The sequence below is a fragment of the Rhinatrema bivittatum genome, chromosome 4 (genome assembly GCF_901001135.1).
Source record: "Rhinatrema bivittatum chromosome 4, aRhiBiv1.1, whole genome shotgun sequence".
Lineage (NCBI taxonomy): Eukaryota > Metazoa > Chordata > Amphibia > Gymnophiona > Rhinatrematidae > Rhinatrema > Rhinatrema bivittatum.
Genome location: NC_042618.1, coordinates 140,123,225 through 140,150,520, shown reverse-complemented (window position 1 = coordinate 140,150,520; position 27,296 = coordinate 140,123,225). Strand labels below are relative to the sequence as shown.

General features: G+C 43.4%; 1 protein-coding gene across 1 annotated transcript in view; it reads left to right on the top strand.

Annotated features, from left to right (window-relative positions):
- The window catches only part of TTC6 (tetratricopeptide repeat domain 6), an 832,741-nt gene extending 807,305 nt beyond the window's left edge, over positions 1-25,436 (top strand). Inside the window, exon 32 of the mRNA XM_029598902.1 lies at positions 14,572-25,436. Within this exon, the coding sequence (XP_029454762.1) occupies positions 14,572-14,717 (146 nt within the window). The 3' untranslated portion in view covers positions 14,718-25,436. The remainder of the gene's footprint in view (positions 1-14,571) is intronic.
- Positions 25,437-27,296: the final 1,860 nt, after the last annotated feature.

Sequence of the window (27,296 nt, the reverse complement as noted above, 5' to 3'; positions counted from 1 at the left end):
TATGTACATCTTTCATGGCTCCTGGAACTGTTTCTGTAGAGGGGATGACCCCCGCTGTGAGTGCCAATGGTGGAGTGTCACGTTTACCAGGGGATGAGGTTTCTCTCTTCTCTGTGGACAAGAGGATGGTAGTCTTCACACATGGGTGACAATATTAGATAGAGTCCCGAGTGGTGACATTACAACTGAAACAACGTTTGCAGACTTTTTTGAAACCATTAATTTGGCCACTGGAGGAGATCCCCTTGCATCTTTTCTCTCTACTGGTAATATTTCACCTTCAGTGAGCTCTGCTTATCTCCTATTAAGCCTGTGCTTGTGACACTAGACACATTGGGAGAATTAATGGCCAGGCTAGAGCAAGCCATCAAGACTTGCAATGAAAAAATTGATTTGCTTACAAATAATTTGGACCCTATAGTCAAGGCTCATAATGCTACGTTTCATAGTGTACAATCTTTCTTCAGAAAAATGGCTTCTGATATTCAGGGCATTCAAAATTTTAAAGCGGCCATGATTAAAGATAGAAATGCCCTCTCCATGAGAACTGAACTTCTTGATATTAGGAATTGATAGTTGAACTTCAGATTACTTCACTTTTCTAAAATAATGGGGGAACTGCCTCTTATTACAATGAAAAGATATCTTCATGAGGTGCTTTTGATTCCGAAGGATGTGTCCTTCTCTATCAATAGAGTTTTCTTTCTTCCAGTTTCCTCTGAGGACAGGCTTCTCTGGACATTCAAAATCTTACAAACTTTTTAGAGCAGCCTGATTTGAGGTGATAGAATACTCCTCATTGCTTGTCGAACAAGATGTTAGTAAAATTATTCCCTTCTACTTTAAATATTTAAATTCTTCCTTTTATGGTAAATGTGTAAGACTGTTTCCTGATATCTCTAGAATTACTCAGGAAAGAAGAAGGGGTTTCCTTTTAATGAGACTATTGCCTTGGGTGCTACTTTTCTTTTAAGGTACCCTTGTAAATGCATCATAAAAAAGAATAATTGTTATATTTTTTTTCCTCCAGAAAAATTGAAAGCCTTTTTGGACACCAGAGCTCTGCCATAGTCCACATGTAGTCCTATTTTGATTTAGTTAAGAATATATTAAGGCAGTATCTGTGAGGTTAAATATTTTCTCCTCCTTATTAATTTCCTTTATCTCCTTGAATTTATTTTATTTTTTATATTCTGCTTTTCAGCACTTCAAAGTGTATATCAAAGCAGATTACATTCAGGTACTATAGGCATTTCCCTATCCCCATGGGGGGCTTTGAGTCTAATTTTGTACCCGAGGCATTGGAGGGTAAAGTGACTTGCCCAAGGTCACAAGGAGCGACAGCAGGATTTGACCACTGGTTTCCCTGGGTTACAGCCCACAGCTCTAACCACTACACTACTCCTCCCTACACTTCCTCTGCATTCTGGCAGGTCAGTCCTCACCAGTGGCTTATGCACCTCTGCCAGCAGAAAGAAACAAGCAAAAACTGATTTCACAGATATATAGTCCCACCAAGACATCAGCCAGCCAGTATTCTCCATCTCCAGCAGATGGTAGACATGCATTTTCCTTTGGGGGTCTGCCTGTGAGTAAACAAAAAGAAAGAAGAAAAAGAAGACATTAGAAGAAGTTTATATAACACCGCTTACCTCATGAGGTAGTACTGTGTGGTCCCTCCCTCAGTAGAAAGCCTTCAGTCCGGTAGCCTTGAGTGGCAGGGTCTTGGAAAATTAGCAGTTGCAGGCTGAGAGAGGTTCAGTGGTGAAAGTTTTAGCCCTCACCCCCTATAGCTGGGACCCATTCCTGCTCTCAACCATGGAGGACCAAGCTCAGGTAAACATTTTTATTTTACATTAAAAAAGAAAAGAAAAAAAGAGCAGGAGAGAGAAGAGAAGGAACTCGCTAGTGAGGGGTTTTCCTACCTGGTCTGTTTCCCTCAGCATTTGGCCTTCTCGCTCACGTCTCTGGGGAGTTCTGTGAAATATAGAGTCAGTTCAGGCACAGCGGGTTGATCATCCTTTTGGCTCGGTCCCGCTCTCATGCTTTACCTTTTTGGTGCGTGGTAGGCCATGCGTTTTCTTTTTTTTTTTTTTTTGTAATTTCTTTTTTATTGATTTTAACAAACTATTTTCAAGAAAATTTTACATCTTGATTTGAAATCAGACATACAAAGTAGCAAAACATTAAAGGATAAATACAAAGGAAATATAAGACATGAGTCTAAAGCTGTTAGTATCTCATCCAAAGTCCACAATATTTGAATCCAAGAGTAAGCCTGAGGAAACAATTGTATCAAACAATTCAAAATTGGAAAAAGAAGCTGTTATACAGGGTACGATCATTTTACTAGTAAACCTATGCCAAACTTATCACTCATTCGACTGAGATTGGAGAGCAGCTAACCACCGGAGGCGTTTTATCTATGAGGAAAGCAGATAACTGGTTTGGTTGGAAAAAAATATATGAGAGGCCATGATATTTTATGAGACACTTACAAGGAAACTTTAACAAGAACAGAGCACCTATCTCAATGAGTCTAGGTCTTAACAAAATAAACTGTTTCCTTCTTTTTGAGTTATTCTAGACATATCTGGAAAAATATTGACTTTGTAACCCATAAAAGTTTCTGTACGGTAACGAAAGAACATTTTTAACGTTCACTCCTTTTCTGCCTCAAGCAGAAATGATACTACCAATATAGCAGGAACAATACAGTCCTTCTGGGAGGTTTCCAAGATTTCTGTTAAATGTAACTGCAGAGGAGTAGTAGATGTTAAAACGTGAACTCCTTTCTGATCCGAAGATGCCTTATTCTTAAAGGGAGGAATATAGTAGATTCTTGAATTCACAGGCATTGCTTGCTCTGAAACTCTAAGAACTTCCAACATGTACTTCTTCCACATTTCTTTTGGTGAGGTAAACTGGTTCCTGGGGAAATTTATAAAACGAAGATTTTTCCCTTTAATCATATTTTCCAATCTAGTAGACAGCAGCTGGTTATCCTTCATCAAGGGTGTTTGAAATGATAGTTTGCTATATAGGTCCTGCTGTAGTTGGACAATATTATTCTTGTTCAGGTTAAATTCTTTTTCCAAATTTCCAACTTAGGAGTCTAATTTTCCCATGTAGGCATAAACTGGGGCCACTTGGTGGAAGATATTTGTGTTCAATAATTGTATAAAAAGTCCTGTCAGACAAATCTGATTGACTTTTTTGACTGGGTAACCAAGGAATTGGATCAAGGAAGAGCGCTCGATGTCATCTACTTGGATTTCAGCAAAGCTTTTGATACGGTTCCACACAGGAGACTGGTGAATAAAACGAGAAGCTTAGGAGTGAGTGCCGAGGTGGTGACCTGGATTGCAAACTGGTTGATGGACAGAAGACAATGTGTGATGGTAAATGGAACTTTCTCTGAAGAGAGAGCGGTTTTAAGTGGTGTACCGCAAGGATCTGTGTTGGGACCGGTCCTGTTTAATATCTTTGTGAGCAACATTGCGGATGGGATAGAAGGTAAGGTTTGTCTTTTTGCGGATGACACTAAGATCTGCAACAGAGTGGACACGCCGGAAGGAGTGGAGAGAATGAGACGGGATTTAAGGAAACTGGAAGAGTGGTCGAAGATATGGCAGCTGAGATTCAATGCCAAGAAGTGCAAAGTTATGCATATGGGGAGTGAAAATCCGAATGAACTGTATTCGGGGGGGGGGGGGGGGGAGGCTCATGTGTATGGAGCAGGAGAGAGACCTTGGGGTGATAGTGTCTAATGATATGAAGTCTGCGAAACAATGCGACAAGGCAATAGCAAAAGCCAGAAGAATGCTGGGCTGCATAGAGAGAGGAATATCAAGTAAGAAAAGGGAAGTGATTATCCCCTTGTACAGGTCCTTGGTGAGGCCTCACCTGGAGTACTGTGTTCAGTTCTGGAGACCGTATCTACAAAGAGACAAAGACAAGATGGAAGCGGTTCAGAGAAGGGCGAACAGGAAGGTGGAGGGTCTTCATCGGATAACATACGAGGAGAGATTGAAGAATCTAAATATGTACTCCCTGGAGGAAAGGAGGAGCAGGGGTGATATGATTCAGACTTTCAGATACTTGAAAAACTTTAATGATCCAAAGACAACGACAAACCTTTTCCGTCAGAAAGAAATCAGCAGAACCAGAGGTCACGAGCTGAGGCTCCAGGGAGGAAGACTAAGAACCAATGTCAGGAAGTATTTCTTCACAGAAAGGGTGGTGGATGCCTGGAATGCTCTTCCGGAGGAAGTGGTGAAGTCTAAAACTGTGAAGGACTTCAAAGGGGCGTGGGATAAACACTGTTGATCCATCAAGTCTAGAGGGCGTGAATAAAGAGGAGGCAGCAAAACACTGCACGGAGCGGCAGTAGCCACAGAGGCATTCACGGAGCGGGATGCCAGTGGTTGGTGTTCCACCTTCACGGAGCGGAAGGATGGAGGGCTGCCATCTCCAAAAACAAAAAACAAAAACAAACAAAAACAAACAAAAAAAAAACAGGGGTGGGTAAGTGTATGGGGCAGGGGTGTGGCCTGCTTGTTGCAGCGGTTGCCACCCCTAATTGATCTGGATGTTCACTTGGATGCAGATCCGGCGCTGCTCTCTACATTGGTGGTGGGGTGGAGGGGAATTAGGGCTGGAGGATACTGGAAGCCAATAGTAACAGGTGGGAGAGAGAAAAAGGAAAAAAACAAAAAGGATAAAGTGCGTAGTTGCTGGGCAGACTGGATGGGCCGTTTGGTCTTCTTCTGCCGTCATTTCTATGTTTCTATGTATACCCTCCCAAATAGAGTTCAAAGATCAACAGCTGTTCTTACCAGATCTACTTTTGAAAGGTCCCATAATGCAAACTTCTCTTTGACTCCCAGCTCCAACGCAGTGCTTCTGGCTCATTCCCCTGCTCCCGATGTCAGCAGAGGGGGACCAACAATTGCCTCAAATGTCTCCACTCTACTCCGCTCACTCAGTGTCTGACCACCATCAAGCTCTAGGACTCCAGGGATTTGGGTATGAGGCCTGCCCTCCACTGGGTTGCTTGGGCCATCTGCTCTTCTGGGGATAGGGTGGTGTGCATCTTAAGGGAGGCGTCGGGTTCAACTTTCTCCCGAATGCCACCCGATGAGACTATTCCCAGCTCTGGCATACCCCACAGTATGTGAGCGTCTATCGGGCCAGAAACTGCAGTAGAGGATCTCGGCTGGGCTTCCCTCTCCTTTGCCCGCCGTTTCCTTGTAGATTAAGGCATTGAGGAAACAAAAAAAAAAAAACAAGGCCCAATTGGAGCTACCTTACATACAGTCAACAGGTTTGTCCATCTTTCAGTTCGTGCATTTTCATTGTGTGTCATCGGCACATGCCTGCACTTCTCATTGTGCGTCTACTTCCACGTTTCCATTTTGGGTACATGTGTGTGACTGGATGGATCCACTTTGGATGTGTTTGTTATGCATGGGATTTTGGCTGCACATTTTGTGTGTCCAGCTGGGCGTATGCCTTAGGGGTGTGCATTCGGATTGACCGCATTAGTAAAACGCTACTCATATTTTTTTTTTATAAAAAATTGATTCGACATAAACGATCGGATTTCCCACATATCCAACATAGATATGTTGGATATGTGGGAAATCGCAATTGTTGAGCCAAAATAAAAATATAAACCCCCTCACCCTCCTTAATCCCCCCCCCCCCCCGACTTACCACAACTCCCTGGTGATGGAGCGAGGAGTGAGGACGCCATTTCTGCAATCCTTGGCGAGAAGCATGTGACGTCGGCGGCACGTCGAGTGACGCCGGCGTCACGTGATTCCCGGCGAGTTCGCGCCGGACGGCTCGTTCGGCCCAAAAAGAACTTTTGGCCAGCTTGGGGGGGCCTCCTGACCCCCCCAAGCTGGCCAAAAGTTATTTTTGGGCCGAACGAGCCGTCCGGCGCGAACTCGCCGGGAATCACGTGACGCCGGCGTCACTCGACGTGCCGCCGACGTCACATGCTTCTCGCCAAGGATTGCAGAAATGACGTCCTCACTCCTCGCTCGATCACCAGGGAGTTGTGGTAAGTCTGGGGGGGGGATTAAGGAGGGTGAGGGGGTTTAAATTTTTTTTTTGCACATATGTACCTATACCCAACTCATTGGATTTTTTTTATGTCCATATTGGCCGCAAGTGGGACCCCCTTTCGGACATAAGAAATATGAACATAAAATTTTGCTCTGCACATCTCTGGTATGCCTATTCCTGTCTGAGAGCATTACAACCATGATGACAGTGGCAAATAAGTGTTTATCTATTTGCGCTGCATGCATATCAGGGCGATACCACACAGCCTTCTACAGTCCTGTGTCAGCACTGCCTGGATGCTCGTGGGGATTTGACTCCTTCTGATTTTGGCCGACTATGGCCCTTCTCCTCTGTCTGAGGTGAGTGGGACCGAGGGTGATACGACGCGGGTGTCCACTCCATTGATTGATTCACTGGCCGAGTCCTCGGGGGAATCTCATTCTCAGGATGTCAGCTTCAGGCTTCTGGGGTCTAGAATGGACCCACCCCCTTTTTCCTGGGTGGAATTCTTCTGACATTTCTAAAGGGATGATCAGCTGAGTTGACAATAACTGCTAGTTTAGGTCCGTGCACTCAGAGTTCTCCTGTGTGAGCCACCACAGTCAGACGCCGTGGTGCAACATGGCCTGACAAGGTTCAAATGCACATGGATCATGATGACACCGATGATGATGGCAGTGGCTCTCCTGGTAAGAAAGGGGAGGTTCCCTCAGATTGGAGCCATATTGAATTCTTTATTTTTTATTTTTTTTTATATTCTGCTTTTTGGCACTTCAAAATTTACATCAAAGCGGATTACATTCAGGTACTATAGGTATTTCCGTATACTCACAGGGCTTACAATCTAATTTTGTACCTGAAGCAATGGAGGGTAAAGTGACTTACAGAGATGAGTTGCTGAGCTTTATCTCTCAGACCTTGAAAACACTCGATGTGATTCGTAATGACTCCTTGAGGGGGCAGACAAAGGACCCCATTTTGGTTACCCTATGCAAGGCTTCCTTTTTCTTTCCCTTCCTGGATACAATTCAGAAGTTAACATAAGAACATGAGAACATGCCATACTGGGTCAGACCAAGTGTCCATCAAGCCAGCATCCTGTTTCCAACAGTGGCCAATCCAGGCCATAAGAACCTGGCAAGTACCCAAAAATTAAGTCGATTCCATGTTACTGTTGCTAGTAATAGCAGTGGATGTCAACTTAATTAATAGCAGGTAATGGACTTCTCCTCCAAGAACTTATCCAATCCTTTTTTGAACACAGCTATACTAACTGCACTAACCATATCCTCTGGCAACAAATTCCAGAATTTAATTGTGTGTTGAGTGAAAAAGATCTTTTTCTGATTAGTTTTAAATGTGCCACATGCTAACTTCATGGTGTGCCCCCTAGTCTTTCTATTATCTGAAAGAGTAAATAACCGATTCACATCTACCCATTCTACACCTCTCATGATTTTAAACACCTCTATCATATCCCCCCTCAGCCATCTCTTCTCCAAGCTGAAAAGTCCTAACCTCTTTAGTCTTTCCTCATAGGGGAACATAAGAACATAAGAAATTGCCATGCTGGGTCAGACCAAGGGTCCATCAAGCCCAGCATCCTGTTTCCAACAGAGGCCAAAACCAGGCCACAAGAACCTGGCAATTACACAAACACTAAGAAGATCCCATGCTACTGGTAAAATTGATTAATAGCCATTAATGGACTTCTCCTCCAAGAACTTATCCAAACCTTTTTTGAACCCAGCTACACTAACTGCACTAACCACATCCTCTGGCAACAAATTCCAGAGCTTTATTGTGCATTGAGTGAAAAAGAATTTTCTCCAATTAGTCTTAAATGTGCTACTTGCTAACTTCATGAAATGCCCCCTAGTCCTTCTATTATTCGAAAGTGAGAATAACCGAGTCACATCTACTCGTTCAAGACCTCTCATGATCTTAAAGACCTCTATCATATCCCCCCTCAGCCGTCTCATCTCCAAGCTGAACAGCCCTAACCTCTTCAGCCTTTCCTCATAGGGAAGCTGTTCCATCCCCTTTATCATTTTGGTTGCCCTTCTCTGTACCTTCTCCATCGCAACTATATCTTTTTTGAGATGTGGCGACCAGAATTGTACACAGTATTCAAGGTGTGGTCTCACCATGGAGCGATATAGAGGCATTATGACATTTTCTGTTCTATTAAGATTCCCTTCCTAATAATTCCTAACATTCTATTTGCTTTTTTGACTGCTGCAGCACACTGAGCTGACAATTTTAAAGTATTATCCACTATGATTCCTAGATCTTTTTCCTGAGTAGTAGCTCCTAATATGGAACCTAACATCATGTAACTACAGCAACGGTTATTTTTCCCTATATGCAACACCTTGCACTTGTCCACATTAAATTTCATCTGCCATTTGGATGCCCAATCTTCAAGTCTTGCAAGGTCCTCCTGCAATGTATCACGGTCTGCTTGTGAATTAACTACTCTGAATAATTTTGTATAATCTGCAAATTTGATAACCTCACTCGTCGAATTCCTTTCCAGATATAGCTGTTCCATTCCCCTTATCATTTTGGTCGCCCTTCTCTGTACCTTCTCCATCGCAATTATATCTTTTTTGAGATGCAGCGACCAGAATTGAGCACAGTGTTCAAGATGTGGTCTTACCATGGAGCGATACAGAGGCATTATGACATTTTCCGTTTTATTCACCATTCCCTTTCTAATAATTCCCAACATTCTGTTTCCTTTTTTGACTGCCGCAGCACACTGAACCAATGATTTCAATGTGTTATCCACTATGATGCCTAGATCTCTTTCTTGGGTGGTAGCACCTAATATGGAACCTAACATTGTGTAACTATAGCATGGGTTATTTTTCCCTATATGCATCACCTTGCACTTATCCACATTAAATTTCATCTGGCATTTGGATGCCCAATTTTCCAGTCTCAGAAGGTCTTCCTGCAATTTATCACAATCTGCTTGTGATTTAACTATTCTGAACAATTTTGTATCATCTGCAAATTTGATTACCTCATTTGTCGTATTTCTTTCCAGATCATTTATAAATATATTGAAAAGTAAGGGTCCCAATACAGATCCCTGAGGCACTCCACTGCCCACTCCCTTCCACTGAGAAAATTGTCCATTTAATCCTACTCTCTGTTTCCTGTCTTTTAGCCAGTTTGTAATCCACGAAAGAACATTGCCTCCTCTCCCATGACTTTTTACTTTTCCTAGAAGCCTCTCATGAGGAACTTTGTCAAATGCCTTCTGAAAATCCAAGTACACTACATCTACTGGTTCACCTTTATCCACATGTTTATTAACTCCTTCAAAAAATTGAAGCAGATTTGTGAGGCAAGACTTGCCTTGGGTAAAGTCATGCTGACTTTGTTCCATTAAACCATGTCTTTCTATATGTTCTGTGATTTTGATCTTTAGAACACTTTCCACTACTTTTCCTGGCACTGAAGTCAGGCTAACTGGTCTGTAGTTTCCCGGATCACCCCTGTTGCCGTTTTTAAATATTGGGGTTACATTAGCCACCCTCCAGTCTTCAGGAACAATGGATGATTTTAATGATAGGTTACAAATGTTTACTAATAGTTCTGAAATTTTATTTTTTAGTTCCTTCAGAACCCTGGGGTGTATACCATCTGGTCCAGATGATTTACTACTCTTCAGTTTGTCAATCAGGCCTACCACTAGGGATGTGCAGCAGGGACGGATTTGTCCCATTCGGTATTCGTATTCTTCAGGACCCAAATCCGTTGCATCCGTTCTCGGGAGACCCCGATCCATTCATTAGTTACATATGTATTCGCTTCACAAAAAAAACCCATCCCAATCCTTTAAATGTATTTTACTACAACCCCCCACCCTCCTGATCCCCCCAAGACTTGCCAAAAGTCCCTGGTGATCCAGCGGGAGTCCTGGAGTGAGAAGAAATAGGATGATAGTTATCCAAAACTGAGATATCCAGTGATGGCTTCTTTAAAAGTGCCTTAACTTGAGGCTCTCTTAAGACAATCAGGAAGAATAACAGATGATAAAGAAAGATTAACTATGTCTGCGATGTAGCGACTAACACTGTCCTTACTATATTTAAGCAAGGCAACAGAGCAAAGATCCAATGTGCATGGTGTGTTATTCATTGACTGAATAATATTTGTTATCTGTAATTTTGAGATCTCTTCTAAAGAATCACAGATGGTGGAAGAATCTGACTTGGAGGATAAAACAATATCAATGCCATAAAAGAAGGAAGATAGATTGGCTATCTTATTAGCAAAATGTCTGGCAAAAGATTCACAGAGTGTGTTAGAAATCGAGAAAATTGGGAAACCTTGAGAATGAGAAAAACCTTGAGAATGAGAAAATTTCATAGTATTAAACAATTGTTTTGTTTAGTTTCCAGATGCTTGAATTTTATCATTGTAATATTTACACTTGGCTGTATGCACAGCCTGTCAATATGAATCCAGGCATTGTTGATAAGAATTTAGATTACCGGCTGAGGACTCTTTATGCCACTTAACTTCAGCATGATGTACTTGACGTTTATGAATAACTAAAGTATTTGTGAACCATAGAGCAGAAAAGTTTCTGTGCTTGGAAGCCAGCAGGAGGAAGCAAGGAGAAAAGAAAACTGAGCATGTGCAGTTTTGCCTGCTCATGCTATTTACATATTAACGTAATAAATGGTGGCAGAAAAAGACTGAAATGGCCCATCCAGTCTGCCCAGCAAGGTTTTTAGGATTGTAACTGTCACTCCATGCAGCTTACCCCCATTACTTTTTTGTAAGCACAATACAATTATTTCAGTGAGGTTCTGAATTAAACCACTTATCTGTGCAGATTTCTGACTAATACAGCAGATGTTTGAGTGGCAGAATCTAGGCAGACTCGTATGTTTTATAATAGCATATGGGTCCACAAGACTATCACAGGAAGTCTGCCAGTAGGGGGGCAATCAAAGTGTAAATAGAGTAGGCTGACCTTACCTCTGAGGAGCTCTGCTGTAAGGGTTCTGCTGCCTAATCGCACTGCCTGATCCCTTGCCAAAGGAAAGGAAGTTTATGGCCTCAAGCAGCCCAAACTGGCACACAAAGGAGGAAAAGAATCCAGCTGATTGCCACCTTAAGGAGTCTGCAGCTGCACCAAGAGGAGGAAGCACACTGCCACCAACACCTTCAACAGCTGCTGTTCCGCAGAACCAGAAATGACAGCAAGCAAGGTGGTGACCCTGAGGAGCATTTCTGGCCACTGTTACACGTGCTCTGGTTGTCCTGCTTGCCCAAGAGTGAGGAAAGAAAAGTTGCACTGAGGGAGTAATATGGCCATGGTTAGGGTCAGAGGAAAGGAAAGCAGGAGGGAAGTGGCCATATTGGGATATATACTCAGAAAAATGTAGAGAAGGCGGTCACAGGGAGCAGACTGCACACTTGGAATGAGCCTTAAGAGCATGGAGGGCAGAAGGGAGTGCTATAAATGTTTGGCATCATATAAGGGTGCCTTAAATGTTCTGCTGCAAACAAATGTTTTATTGAGACATTTGTATTTATTTGAGTGTCTTGAAAATGCTGCTACAACCTATTGTTGTGCTGAGATGTCTTGTCTAATTAGCCTTGAATTAATTTTACTGAGATTTGTTGTATTTTTAGTCCTGATGTTGATTTATTTCATTTTTAGTCCATTTCTACATTTTATATAGTTTAGTCCTGTTATGATGGATATCGAATCTAGTCCTTACTGAAGTCTCCTTCTGAAAAGAACGTTTAAGCCTCCTTCAGACTGTATGATACCTTTTGAATATAATGTACCCCACCTTGGGTGAATTTCTTATTCAGAAGGTGGGTAATAAATCCATATAAATAAAAGAACACTTAGGATGGGGTTTCAGTTGATGAACTACTCTGGTTGCCACTTCCAGACGGCTGATGTCTTTTGTGATGGGATCCCAAATCTTCCTCATTTCTGCTGCTGATGTCTTGGCTGACTTGCACCCAAAGAACACAATGTGGTTATCACAAACCTACATGATGAGAAGCTCCTTTTCTTTCTCAGAGATGTGCACATCATATGTGTGCTGCTACTTCTCCTGCTGTTTTCTGCCTGCTCATTACTCCTGGAAGGCTTGTGAGGGTCTCTACCACCCTGTGCACTATTCCTATTTCCAGCCTCCCCCATCCCCTCCCCTGTTCTGACACCTCTATGTGCTTACTTTTCTTCTCCCCTCTACCTGACTCCCGAGACTGCTCCTCTATCTGGCTATACTCCTGCTCCTCCCATCACCCCTCTTTGCTCCCTATTTCCTTCTCTTCTCCTGATCACACATGCCCCCTCCTCCCACCCTATTTTCCCTCCGCAGCTATGCTGTACTGATTCACTGTGGATCATGTGATAATTTAATTTCAGTCCATAAACATTATCTTCTAATCAATTCCTCATATACTGCAGCATTTATGCTCCTGGTGTTTAATGCCAGAGCAGCTGTAGAGTATCTTAGGAAAAGTGACAGTATTATGTTTGGGCAGTGGTCCGGTGTTGTGAACACCACCTTCAGGAGTGACTCCAGGTGGAGAGAGACAGAGACAGCTGGAAGGTCTGTGATGAATGGCTGGGAAGGAATGAGATGCAGGCAGGAGTGAATGGAGCTGGGCGATGGCTGAAATATGGAGCAGCATACTGGCAGGGAACAAAGTCAAAGTTCAGGCAGGGTCAAGGCAGGTGGCAGGCAAACAGAGTCAATGTCCAGGCAGGGTCAAGGCAGGCGACAGGCAAACAGAGTCAATGTCCAGGCAGGGTCAAGGCAGGCGGCAGGCAAACAGAGTCAATGTCCAGGCAGGGTCACAAGAACCTTATAGCAAGACAGAGAGCCCGAAGGCCACACACAGACAGCAAGGCAAGGCAAGGCAAGGCAGAAGGCCCGAAGGCCACACACACACAGCAAGGCAAGGCAAGGCAGAAGGCCCGAAGGCCACACACACACAGCAAGGCAAGGCAGGGCAGAAGGCCCGAAGGCCACACGCACACAGCAAGGCAAGGCAGGGCAGAAGGCCCGAAGGGCACACACACACACACACAGCAAGGCAAGGCAGAAGGCCCGAAGGCCACACACATACAGCAAGGCAAGGCAAGGCAGAAGGCCCGAAGGCCACACACAGCAGCAAGGCAAGGCAGAAGGCCTGAAGGCCACACACAGCAGCAAGGCAAGGCAGAAGGCCTGAAGGCCACACACCCACAGCAAGGCAAGGCAGAAGGCCCGAAGGCCACACGCACAACAAGACAAAGCAAGGCAGAAGGCCCGAAGGCCACACACAGCAAGGCAAGGAAGGCTAGAGCAGGGAGCCTAAACGAGCTTGATGCCGAAGCACTGGAGTCTAGGGTAGGCAGGGCTATAAAGGAACATCCAGGACATAGAGCAGATGGATTGGGCCAGCCAGGAGAGCCTGCACTTGAGGGACCCCTGGTGGTGAGGTGGTTGCACAGCAGCCATAGCCGTAACAGACAGTCCAGCAATCCTTTCAAGAGTTGTTTAGAGGGAGGATCGCCAATTGCAAAAAGTAAAAGGGAGAGTCAGAAATCACCTGGAAGTGTTTGATTGCACTTGGAGTGAAATTGAACACACTATATGGACCTAATGGACCTTATCTGCCATCATATTCTATGTTTCTATGTTAAAACTATTGTTTTGCTTCATTAAAAATGTCCACGTGCTCCTTAGGCCTCATAAGCACTTACTAGAAGAGGCTTATAGGGAAAAATGCAAGATGAAAGTACTTCATAGTGAACCAGAATTCTCTCTTTCTGCTTAATTGTACAGATTTCTGTTTTTTGTTTTTTTTTACTGTTCATTGGGAAACACTGTGCATGTTATACAGAAATAAATGATGGAAAACAACGTACATATTTTTCTATCAAGAGTTTCTAGAAGTAGCTCTATATAGGTAAATTCTGCCTCTGGAAGCTGAAATTAATCTTTTTCATTATATTTTATTTTAAAATATCAATAGTTGCTACTGAATTCTCTTCAGAATTTTATTGTCATATAGTGTTTCTTTTGATTTTGCCACTTGAGAGCGCTCTTAGTTTATTTATTGTAATGAAGATATGGAAACTCAGCTTCTCATAAGAATAAGACATCAAATAATCCCTTTTCCAAAAAACTTAAAATCTGTCAGCATAAATATAGATAAGTATCTTAGTGTCTTTGACTTTCAATGTCTTTTGCATAGAAATACATAGAAGGTAGACATCATCCAGTCAATATTTTGATTGGTTAACTCTTCCAGTGCTTCAGAATGCTTCCCCCACAGTATCTCCTGATGTCATATTAATGTGAATTTGTTGTTTGTATTGTTTCTTTTTCTACAATAACATGTTACCTCAATGACAGATTTCAGGGATAGATTGTTATACATGTGTAATCACAAATGAATCCTAAGCTAAATCACCCTGATGAATTATGTTTTTGTTTTGTTCTTTTTCAACAGCATTATCATTACAACCAAATGATGCTTTGACATATAAATACAGAGCAGATGTTCGTGGCAAGATGGGATCCATGGAAGAGGCTATTTCTGATTATGAATGTGCAATAAACATTCAAACCATAGAGACAAAATGGCAAAATAGATGAACTTATATTTTGAAGAGTATTTTCTATTTTATTTGAGATTATATATTTGGTTCTAACCATTCTAGCGGTTACTACACATGTTTATAAAGAACATCAGCTTCCCCCAATCTCCAATTCCTTGCCCTCATTGCTTGGATGTAATATATTTCTATGCTCTCTCCAAACTTGTGTATCATATACTTCTGGCTTCTAGGAAGAAATCCACTAGAAGATCATATGATTGTAAATGGAAGAGATTTGCTATTTGGTGTAGAGCCAAGGCACTATATCCCTTTTCTTATCCCATACAGAATTTGCTTGAAAACCTTCCATATGTCTCAGAGTCTGGACTCAAAACTAACTCTATTAGGATACATTTAAGTGCAACTGGTGCATATTATCATAATCTAGAAAGAAGACCAATTATAATTATATATTATTTATAAGATTCATGTGGAAAGCTTCATTTGAAGGATATTATGCCTCTTCTTATGTGATGAGACCTCAGCATCTTTTTTAACACAGCTGATGGTCACCCTTTGTTGAACTAAAGTACCTGAACTGGAAGATCACTTTTTTAATGATAGTAACTTCAGTCCATAAAATCTTAGAGCTTCAGAATCTAGTAACTTATCCACTGTTTCAATACAACAGTGCTATGCACTTACCCTAAGTTTCTGCCTAAGATCATGATGGATTTTCATCTTAATTAGTCAACTGTCTTTCCAACTTTTTTCTAAAGACCACATTTCAAGAAAGGTAAATGAGTCTTACATACTTTGGATTGTAAGAGAGCCATCACCTTCTGTCTAAAGCCCTTAGAAAGTTCACCCAACTTCTTGATTCTTGTTGCCCCCCAAAAATCTGAAATTGTGCTGTTGAAAAGAACAGTGATTGGATAGCAGATTGGATATCTTTTACTTATGCCCAAGCAGGTTTGACCATAGAAGGCCTATAATGCCATGGCCATGGCTGTATCTGTAGTCCATATAAGATCAACTTCTACAGAAGAGATTTACAAGGCTATGATAGAGTTCAGTCCCCATATTTACAACCTGTTATTGTTTAGATACTGTCTCCTGATACAATAACAGACTTGAGCAGTCGATTTTTCAGGGTCTTTTTGAGGGTTAGAATTCAACCCCCCCACCCCCACCCCCACCCACACCGTTCTGTCTTTAATTTAGGACTATCTTCCTGTTAAAAAAAGGAGTTTGTACCTGCCTAAAATAGTTATACTGCCCTGTTGATGGATCTTTTTACTGCTTTCCATTTTATTTGTTGTTCAAGACAGCCCTTAGCTAAGATCATGATGGACTACATTGAACTGCTTGTCTTCAGAGAAAATTAAATTGCTTACCTGTAACAGATGTTCTCAGAAGACAGCAGTTCAGTTACACAAACACTTCCTATTCTCCTGCAGAACTAAGGCACACTGCATGGCTGCCAGAGTGGGAGAACTACTGTGCATGCCCAGAGAGATCTCTAAGAAATTCCTGGAAAGCTCCTGAAAATGTTTTCTGGTGCTGTTAGGATGATGCTACCCCATATGTGAAACAGTCCTCAGAGAACTCTTGCCACAGGAGGAAGGGAGACAGAGGAAAGGAGAAGAAGACTTGCAGAGAGAGAATAAAGGTGGTGAAAATTGAAAGAGAAAAATAGAGGGAGGGGGAAGAGGGGAAAGATGAAAAGTAGAAGCAGTGGGTATGGAAGAGAGGACAGTAAGTAAAACAAGAAAAAAGGCAGGATTTTCAAGTAAAGAAAAATGAAAAGACAAAACAGAAATTTAGAGACAGAATCGATTTGAAGAGAAAACAAAAGCCTTTTACAGAAAGGTCAGGGAAAATGATCAGAAATGTAACCAGTGGTTACATTAAAAGCTATTTCCTTTTCATCCCACCAGACCAATTCAGACACATAGGTTTTGCCTCCCTACCAGTGTTAGAGACAGATAGTAGAGTTGCTTACCTGTAACAGGTGTTCTCCCAGGACAGCAGGATGTTAGTCCTCACATGTGGGTGACATCATCTGATGGAGCCAATCACGGAATACTTTTGTCAAAGTTTCTAGAACTTTGACTGGCACCTACTGGGCATGCCCAGCATGGCATTAACCCTGCATCCAGCAGGGGGGTCTCCCCTTCAGTCTTGTGTATAGCAAAAATGAGCGTGCGAAAAATAACATAATAAATCGCAAGTGTACCCAACTCCGCGGGGTGGCGGGTGGGTTTCATGAGGACTAACATCCTGCTGTCCTGTAAGAACACCTGTTACAGGTAAGCAACTCTGCTTACATGTGGGTGAATAACACATGTGGGTGAATAACATGTGGGTGAATAACATGTTGAGGATACTCGCGCATGTACCGAAAACACCCAAAGACATGCAACGGGCCCAACAACAGGGGCGATTCTTTGGTATACGGGCAGCCTGAATATCCTAGCGGGTGTAGAAGGAAGTTGGATATTACACTCAGAATAGATTGCGTAGAACAGACTGGCCAAAGATAGAATCTTGTGTACCAGCCTTGTCTATGCAATAGTGTGCTGCAAAGGTATGAAGAGAACTCCAGGTTGCAGCTTTGCAGATATCAATGAGAAGTACAGAACAAAGGTGTGCAACCGACATTGCCATAGCCCTAATGGAGTGTGCTTTAAATCGTTCCTGAAGCGGAAGGCCTGCTTGCTGATAGCAGAAGGAGATACAGTCTGCTAACCAGGAGAACAGAGTCTGCTTTCCAACCGGCATTCCCAGCTTAAGGTTATCAAAGGACACAAAGAGCTGGGTGGATTTCCTGTGGCCTGCAGTGCGTTCCAAATAAAAGGCAAGCGCATGTTTACAGTCCAAGGAATGCAGAGCCCACTCAGCAGAAAGTGAGTGGGACTTCAGAAAGAAAGTAGGCAGCACTATGGATTGATATAAATGAAATTCAGATACCACTTTCGGTAGAAATTTTGGATGAGTGCGAAGGACCACCCGATCATGAAGAAATTTTGTGTAAGGGGGGTATGTAACCAGCGCCTGTAGCTCACTGATCCTGCGAGCAGACGTTAATGCCAGAAGGAAAAGGATCTTCCAAGTGATATGTTTCAGTTTGCAGGAATGTAGAGGCTCAAACAGAGGTTTCATGAGCTGCGCTAAAACCACATTAAGGTCCCAAGATGGGGCTGGTGGACGGAGAGGAGGCTTCAGGTGAAGCAAGCCCTTCATAAAGTGCACTACCAGGGGCTGTGTCGAGATAGAGACATCCCCTGTACCCCTATGGAAGGTGGCCACCACACTGACATGCACTCTGATGGAGGAGGCTTGTAAACCCGACTCCGAGAGTTGCCAGAGGTAGTCTAAAAACTGATTCGTGGGGCAGGTAAAAGGATCTAACTCCTTTGAAGTACACCATAATGAAAATCTTTTCCATTTCGACTAAGACCTTCTAGTAGAAGGCTTTCGTGAAGCTACCAGGACTTGAGATACAGATTCCGAAAGATTGAGAGGCTGGAGAATCAACCTTTCAACATCCAAGCTGTCAGTGAGAAGGCCTGAAGGTTGGGGTGGTGCAATTGGCCATTCCTCTGAGATATGAGGGACGGGTCCAAACCTAGAGGAATCTGTGGACATAGAGAGAGATCCCGAAGGATGGGAAACCAAGGCTGACGTGGCCAGTAGGGGGCTATGAGAATCATTAGACCCCTGTCCATACGTAGCTTCACAAGAGTCTTGCTGATGAGAGGAAGTGGTGGGTAGGCATAAAGGAGACCTTCCCTCCAGGAGAGGGAGAACGTGTCTCAAGGTGGAATGTTGCGACTGCAATGGAGAGAGCAGAAGTTGTCCACCTTGCGATTCTGCAGAGACATGAATAGGGCGATGGTTGGATGCCCCCACTTCCGGAATAAACTGTCCGCAACAACAGGGTTGAGGGACCACTCTTGGGGCTGAAATTCCCAACTGAGATTGTCCGCTAGAACATTGTCCACACCTGCCAGGTAGGTCGCTCTGAGAAGCATGGCCTGAGATAGAGCAAAAGCCCAAATCTGTGCTACCTCCTGACAAAGGAGGTAGGATCCGGTTCCTCCCTGTTTGTTGATGTACCACAATGCTACCTGGTTGTCCGTCTGGATCAGGATTGTTTTGTTGGACAGACAATCTGATCGCTCGGAGCTCCAGAAAATTTATTTGGTGTTGTGACTCCTCTACTGACCAGGTTCCCTGAGTCTGTAGGTGGTTGACATGCGCTCCACAGCCTAGAGTGGAAGCATCGGTCATCAATACTATTTGAGGTTCTGGAGTTTGAAAGGGTAGACCTTGAAGTAGATGAGACTCCAGGATCCACCATGCCAGTGAGAGACGAAGTCACCTGGTGATGTGGACAATGTTAGACATTGGATGATGTGCCTGTGACCACTGGGACTTTAATGTCCACTGAGTGAATCGCATGACTAGACGAGTCATAGGGGTAACATGGACTGAGGATGCCATATGCCCCAGCAAGACTAGTAGATGAGCCGTCGTGGTTTGATGAGATCTTATGTTCCGCGCCAACAACGCCAGTGTGTGAGCTCGGTCCTTGGGAAGAAAAGCTCTTGCTTGGATTGTGTCGAGATCCGCTCCAATAAAGGAGAGGAACTGAGATGGAATCAGGTGATATTTCTGATAATTGATTAGAAATCCCAATGAGAGTAGTAGTTGCACTGTAAGGTGGCGGGAGTGAAGATCTCCTTCCGACGACTGAGTCCTCAGCAACCAGTTGTCCAGGTAAGGATAGACATGAGTGCCCAGTCTTCTTAAGTATGCAGTTACTACTGCTTGGCACTTTGTGAAAACCTGAGGGGCTGACGCTAGGCCGAATGGAAGGACCTTGTATTGGAAATGTTGGTTCCCGACAAGGAAGCGGAGGTATTTCCTGTGAGACGGGGTAATTGCAATGTGCATGTACATATCTTTTAGGTCTAGAGAGCAAAGCCAATCCCCCTGTTGAAGATGGGGAAGCAAAGAACCCAAGTTTACCATCCGAAATTTCTCTTTCCGAAGATGTTTGTTTAAGGCCCGTAGGTCTTATATCGGGCGAATTCCTCCCGTCTTTTTTGGAATTAAAAAGTATTGGGAGTAGAATCCGTGTCCTCTTTGGGCAAGAAGAACTGGTTCTATGGCATTTGCTTGCAGCAGGGAGGATACTTCTTGCTGCAATTGGTGACAGTTATCGGAAGTGGGCCACCCCGGCTGAGGTGGAGTATCTGACGGGATGGAGAGGAAATTCAGATGGTAGCCTTGAGTGACAACTGCTTGCACCCAGTGGTCGGTGGTGATGTTTAGCCACTTGGTGGAGAAGCGGCATAGGTGGCCGCACACAGGTAAATTGGGTAAGGAGGATGGTCTTTGCTCTGAAGTCTGAAGTCAAATCCCGCTGAAGGAGCAGGTTGGGAAGCAGCTTGAGCTTTCTGAGCTCGAGGCTGGAAAGGCCGGGACGGGCAAGCCCGAGACACCAGTGGATAATATTTACGGGTCCTGTAAGCCGTCCGTTTAGTGTCACGCCGGAATTGGCATTTGGATGGAGTGGAAAGATCCGCCAGGGCTGCCGAGAGCTGCCAAAGCGTTTCACTATGGTCCTTCAGCTGGGCCACCATCTCTTGGATTTTATCTCCAAACAGGTTATCCCCTATGCATGGAAGGTCAGCCAAATGATCCTGTTCTTCAGGACGGAAATCAGAGGACTTCAGCCAAGCCCAACTGCGGGCACTAATGCCATCCGCAGATAAACAGGATGCTGTGTCGAAGACATCATATGCTGAGCAGACCTCATGATTTCCCGTGTCAAATCCCTTCTATAGTATGGAATTCAGCTGGTCTTGAAGCTGTTTTGGAAGGGACTGCCCAAAATCCTGTAGTTGTTTAAACAGGTTACGCTTGTACTGTGTCATATATAATTGATATGACACAATACGCGAGATAAGTATGGCCCCATGAAAAATCCTGCGGCCTAAAGCATTGAGGAATTTCTGCTCCTTCCCAGGTGGCGCCGAGGAATGGGGTTTTGGACGCTTGGCCTTCTTTTGGGCGGGCTTCACCACCACCGACTGATGAGCTAACTGCATCTTCTGAAACCCCGGGGAAGGCTGGACCAGATAAATAGCGTCCGTCTTACGGTTCACTGGAGGAACCGAGCCAGGTTGCTCCCAGTTGCGATGCATTAGATCCTGCAGCACCTCATGAACCGGGACGGACATGATTGTCTTTGGGGGATCCAGGAATTGCAGTACTTCTAGCATTTTATGCCTGGAATCCTCTTCTGTTTGCAGTTGGAACGGGATAGTCTCTGCCATCTCCTTTATAAAACTAATAAAGGAAAGATCTTCCGGTGGAGACTTGAGTCTTTCATCTGGAGGAGACGGTTCTGACGGAACTTCTGTTGAATCCTGGGAATCTGTCGAATCATCCATCCAGGGATCATAGGGTTGATCTCCTGCATCCCTCAGTGGTCCAAGTGGATGTTCTTCAGCCCGAGGGTGAGGTTTGAATGGAATTAGTGCTGGCATCAATGGACCTGGTCTCGGCATCGAAAAATTGAGATCTGGCACCGGATGCATGGGCACCGATGACATCGGGGACTTAACCAGTGGCCCCGATGGTGAAAGTCCCGACAGTCCTGGAACAGGCTTCGTCATCGACATGTCCTCTTCTCCTGATGAAAGCGGGATGGGTATTGATGGAATCATCGGTAACGGTGATTTTCTTGGTGCCCCTGGCAGGGCACCGAGGAGCAGATCTAGCTTGTCTAGGAGAGGCAGCAGCATCGGAGGCATCGGTGCCGGTTCCTGCACAGACACCGGCACTGGTGTCGGTGGTCGCGGGAGGCCTTGGATTGCCTGGACCACAGCCTTTTGCACCATCCAGTGCAATTCCTCTCAGAGCACTGGGGTGGTGAGCCCCAGGTCCGGAGTGGGAGGCATCATGGGCAGTACCGGAGGGTCCACCGGTCCCGGTAGAGTCTCGGTAGCCCCTTCTACCGAAGGCGCGGAATGCTTCGGTGTATCCAGCTTCGAGGGCATGGGACGCAGCTCGGCCTGGGTCTTCTTCATCGGTGGTTCAGCTGATGGATCCACCGATGTAGCGGAAGCGGAAGCGGAAGGCACCGGCCGTCGATATTTGTGTCAGTGCTTCTCTCGGCGCTTCACTTTTCCAGAATCCGGCATCGATGATGTAGACGCTGAGGACTGGGACAGTGATTGGGAGTCTTCGGCCTCGGATTCATGTTGATGCTTCGGTGAGGATCGAGTCGATGGCGCCTGTGGAGACGGGCAATGGAATAACAATGCCATCTTTTCTAATCATGTTATGTTATTGCTTCATCAGCCTTTTCATCTGAATTAGGGGTCTCCCTTAGTGGTAGCTGCCTTCCCAGCTATTGTATCTGCAACCACATCTCAGAACTTCTAGGCTGGTTAAGAGGCACAGGAGGGAAGTTGAATTGGGGCAAGATGAGTGTTTTGGGGGTTTCTGAGTCAGATTTTCTGTAGTAAGGATATGGGAGTCTAGATGGAAGGGACTTAGATTATGGAGAGATTCCAGTGGCTGGTGCTGATGATCCACTAGTGGTATCTCTCTTCAAATGGTTCATCTAGTCTGCCTAGCAATGTGTTTTGGGTTGTATCTACTGCTCCTTAAAGGTTACCTCATACCTTCTGTTTAGAGTTGTAACTGCCACTTCATGTAGGTTACCCCTGTTCCTTCTGTTTAGGGTTAAAGAAATATTTTCTGATATTGTTTCTGAATCTACTTCCTTGCATCTTCAAACTGTGACCCCCCCATTTTGGTTGCCTTTCTCTGGACTGCCTCTAGCCTAGCTCTTCTTTTTGAGATACAACCTTCAGAACTCTTAAGTGAAGCCTCAACTTCTTTCTTCTACTGGTTATGCCTCTATGCAGCCAAGCATTCCTCTGGTTCTAGCCACCATTTTCTCACATGGTTTGCCACCTTAAGATCATCAGTCTCTATCACACTGAGGTCTGTTTCCTGATCAGTATTCATCATCATCTTCCCCCATCATATATTTTTGCCTCCCAAATACATGACCCTGCACTTTTTTGCATTGAATTTTAACTTCCAAGCCTTTGACCAGTCCTCAAGCTTTTTTTTACCCCACTTTGCATTCTGACTGCTCTCTCATGCTTGTTCATTCTGTTGCATATCTGTGTGTCATATGAAAACAAACTTTTCCTTCTAACCTTTCTGCAATATTGCTCATAAATATTTTGAAAAGAATCAGCTCCAAGTCTGATATCTGAGGCACCCCACTAATCAGCTCACATTCCTCTGAGTGAATTCTATTTACCACTACCCTCTGTCACCTATCATTCAGCCAGTTTCTAATCCAGTCTACCTCTTTGGAACCCATCTCCAAGTGCTCAGTTTATTCATGAGCCTCCTACATGGGACAGTATCAAAAGCTTTGCTGAATACCAAGTAAACCACATCCATTACCTGCCCTTGATCTAATTCTCTAGTTACCCAAATGAAAAAAAATCAATCAGATTTGTGTGACAAGCCTCTGGTAAAACCATGCCACCTGGGTTCTTGCAACCCATTAGATTGTAGGTAGTTCACTGTACTTTTCTTCAGAAGTGTCAACAATAATTTTCCCACCACTGTGGTAAAACTTACTGGTCTGTAGCTTCCAGCCATCATTTTCATGAAGAGGGACACCAACTGCCCTTCTCCAATCCTGTGGCACTACACCTGTCTCCAGAGATCTTTTGAACACAATCTTCAGCTTGTCTGCCAGAACCTCTCTGAGATCCCTTAGTATCCTTGGATGCAGCTCATCTGGTCCCATAGCTTTGTCCACCTATAGGTTTGGAAATTCCATCCAAACACCCTCTTCTGTGAATAGTATGCTATCTATCCTATTCATACCCTTGTGAATCATCAGCGATCCTTCTTCAAGGTCTTTTTCAGTGAATACAGAACTGAAGTATTTGTTTAGTATTCTAGTTTCTCTTTGTCCTTCAAACTTTGCTTCCCTTTGGCTTTTAATCTTACAATTCTACCTCTGGCCATCCTCCTTTCTCTGATATACCTGGAAAAGGTTTGTCGCCTTGTTTCACCTCTTTAGCAATCTTTTCTTTTGCTCATGCTTATCACAACCTGATTTCTTTCTTTGTCTCTCTCAGCTTTGCCAAATATTCTCCCCTGTGTTTAACTTTTTGAAATCCTTTGTACTTTATGAAAGCTAATCTTTTGGTCTTTACTTTTTCATCACATTGGAAACCATATTGATTTCCTTTTCTTCCTGCTCTTATTTCCTTAGATTTGTTGCCCTTTTAAATTTAGCCCACTATTCTTCCACTTCAGCTATATTCTCCCATCCCACCATCTCTTCATTATGGTACTTTGCCATTTTTATAAAATCGATATTTATGAAATACAAAACTTTCAGCTTTTTGTGATTCTTCTCCCCAAGGGCTCCACGCGAAGGGACCGCGGGCTTCCAGTGGTGAAGCTCCAGCTAGCCTCTATCTCCTCCTGTGCTCCACCTAGTGGCAGGTGCTTCCTGGGTCCGACCAGAAGCTGTTCTACACTGCTCCAGGACAAGGGTCCACGTCCAAGCGCAACATTTGCTGACAATAAGCTTTTAAAATCAATCAATTAATCAATAAAAAATAAATAAACAAATCCATGTTCCACTGAATTGGGCCTAGGATTTCTCCCAATAAACGGGAACTGAAGAGAAACATTCCTCTCTCTTAGATTTTCAACACAAAAATCCACAATTCCTCTAGAGGTCATTGCCTTATAAAATCACAGGAAGCAATTATTATAGTAGCTTCACATGGTTGTGCTGTGGCATAAGTATATATATATATTCCTTTATCCTTCTCTAAATATATAGTCTTGCTACTAGGCCATATGTTCATGAGAATCTCAGTGGGGCCCTACATAAAATATGACTGATCCTTTAAAAAATAAAGATTTCCATACAAACCATGAGTATAGGTGAAATAACTTTGTCAGTTTTAGTTACCTTGTCTAAGATAGGCAATTTTAGGAGGCATTGGACCCTGTGAACCAAGCAAAATAGAAGAAACCTTTAGTACATAAGTCTGTTGATCAGGTTATACTCACAAATATTTGACAAATTGTACTAACTGGAAGTACTATAACCTACATACAAAAGAAAAGGAGCCATGCAAGTTTATTTCAATCCCTGAATTTGATTACTTTCCCAAAGTATAACGAAAAAGAAAAAATCACACTCCACTGTTGTTTGATGATGCCAAGATTTTATGGCTTGTAATTTACTACTCTGTATAAAATAAATCAATGTAGAGGCTGGTGAGAAAATCATTTATATTCAGAATAAAAAAGAGGTCCTTGACTTTCTTGGAACTGATTAGTTTAATGAATCATCCAGTTCCAATTATTAATGCAATTTACATTTTTCATTCATTGACAGCTTCAAATAGATTTTAGATTTTCGCTGTTGAGGTCTCTATAAAAATGTCACTATCTACTATGCTGAAGCTCTTTGTGTTCTGAATCCTTGATATGTTGCTGTAACTTACTGCTGACTGGTCATTTATTGTTTTCATTCTAACGTGTCGTAACAATGTAAATGTGTTTAGGCAGCAGTGTAATAAATTGTAAGAACAGACTGGAATTTTCTTTTTTTGTTCTACACTCCTACTTTAGTAATGCAGTGCTTGTTATACTGTAAATATAAACGTGTTTTCAGTGTATCTGAGGACTTAAGAAATTCTGATAAGCAACACATTAAAAAAGAGGATAACAATAGATCAGCAATCGTGATTCTGTCAAGTTGGTCTGCTAGCAGAACCAAGAAATATAATTATAACAATTCACTCTTCACTGCATTTCATCTGTTGGGGTTCTTTTTTAGAATGGATACAAAGGTTTATGTCTTTAAAAAATGATTCCATAACTGGAGTTGAAGTACATTTTAGAGTTTTGAGCCCAGAGCTGTACAGCTGCAACCTTGAGAAATACAATCTCCCTTAGGAATCTGCTTAACCTCTGCTCAGTGGTGTCCTTAATCCAGGAGCCTGCAGATCTTTTAAACAAATAGATGCATGCAACACTTCAAATTACTGAAAGGGGGGAGGGTGTGTCTCCCTTGGAGTTTTCATAAGTGAGGGGAGGGGGTCTCCCTTGTAGCCTGGTCTTTAGATGATTCGAAATGCTGGGGAAGAGGGGAGGCCATAGGGCAGAGTTCTACACACTTCCATATACTCTTGCTATCTAATGCCCTCCCCTTTCTCACCCCTTTTCTCCACTCCTCCCTTTCCCTTCTTGTCCTTTCTCTCTCTTCCTTCCCCTTCCCTTCCCCTCACATAGCTTTCCCCTCTCTCCCCCCCCCCCCCCCCCTTCTCCTATCCTCTTACCTCTTCTCCTGGCTTCCTCTTCTTCCTGCAAGGGTTGGGAACTCCACTGGCACTTCAGCATTCGTGGCACCACCACAGGGGTCCTCTTCTACCATGTGCAGTTTGGGAACACTTCCGCCCACTCAGATATCGACTACCCATATTGGCATCTTGAACATATGCAAAAATTGAGGAATAGAATTTTTTCTTGATGTTATCTTATATTTTGCAAGATCATCCGCAAGAGGAAGTGTCATGCTGAGATTTTATGCACATGCTCAAGGTGCCAGTATAGGTAGTTAGTGTCAGAACAGAAAATGCATTCCCATGGTTCCTCTTCCTACTGCCAAGAGCTGTATCTAACCTACTTCTCCTTCTTTTCCAATGAGCTGGATTAAATTTGGCTGTGGGGCTGGATGTGACTATAGGTCATAGATTAGGGATTCCAATTCCCTGCCTTAATCTTTCTTAATACTGTATGTAAAATAAAATATTTAAGATGTAGGTGCCCAAACATACCTAATTAAAGAATTGGAAAAAAGATCCCACAGTGCTTTTTTGCACATTTTTTTTCCTGAGAAAATATTTCCCTTTATGAATTTACAGGAAATTAAATTCTTGGGCAAAACATGTACTATTTCAACACATTCATTTCACGCTGTGAAGGAGTGTCCTTTGCATCTCCAAGAGAAGGCAGCTACTGATACATCTCTGTCCTAAAGTGAATGCTGTGTAAGTTATACTGATGTAGGTATGCAGGTTGCATGTTATGAATGCTGGGTATGTTATAAATAAAGTAGAATATTTAAGAAAGAAGGTTGGAGTCAGTGTGGCATATGTCTCCAGCCAGGAAAGTTTATTCAACTATTCCACAAATGGTGTCAGTTCAAGGATTTCTACTCTAAGCAGCTGCGCAGGGAGAAACCCAAGCCTCCAAAAAGAGGAAACGAGACTAGAGAAGAAAATTAAGTTTGTTGTGTGATTCCTGCCCAGAGGAAGCAGTGCTGCTAAGTGTGTGCAAGAGCACTGAGAAGATTAAAATACTCTGGTTCAAGGACAGCACAGAAGCCAAACAGCTGAAAAATCTTTGCTTTATACAGATAATTTTGGTCTGGAGGCTGAAGGAAAATGTAGCTTTAAAAGCATTATTGCAGGGATGAAGAGTAGCTCTGCCTGGCTAGACAGGGTCTGTAAAGTGAGTCAGTACTGGACAAGCAGGGTTTTTTCCCTTT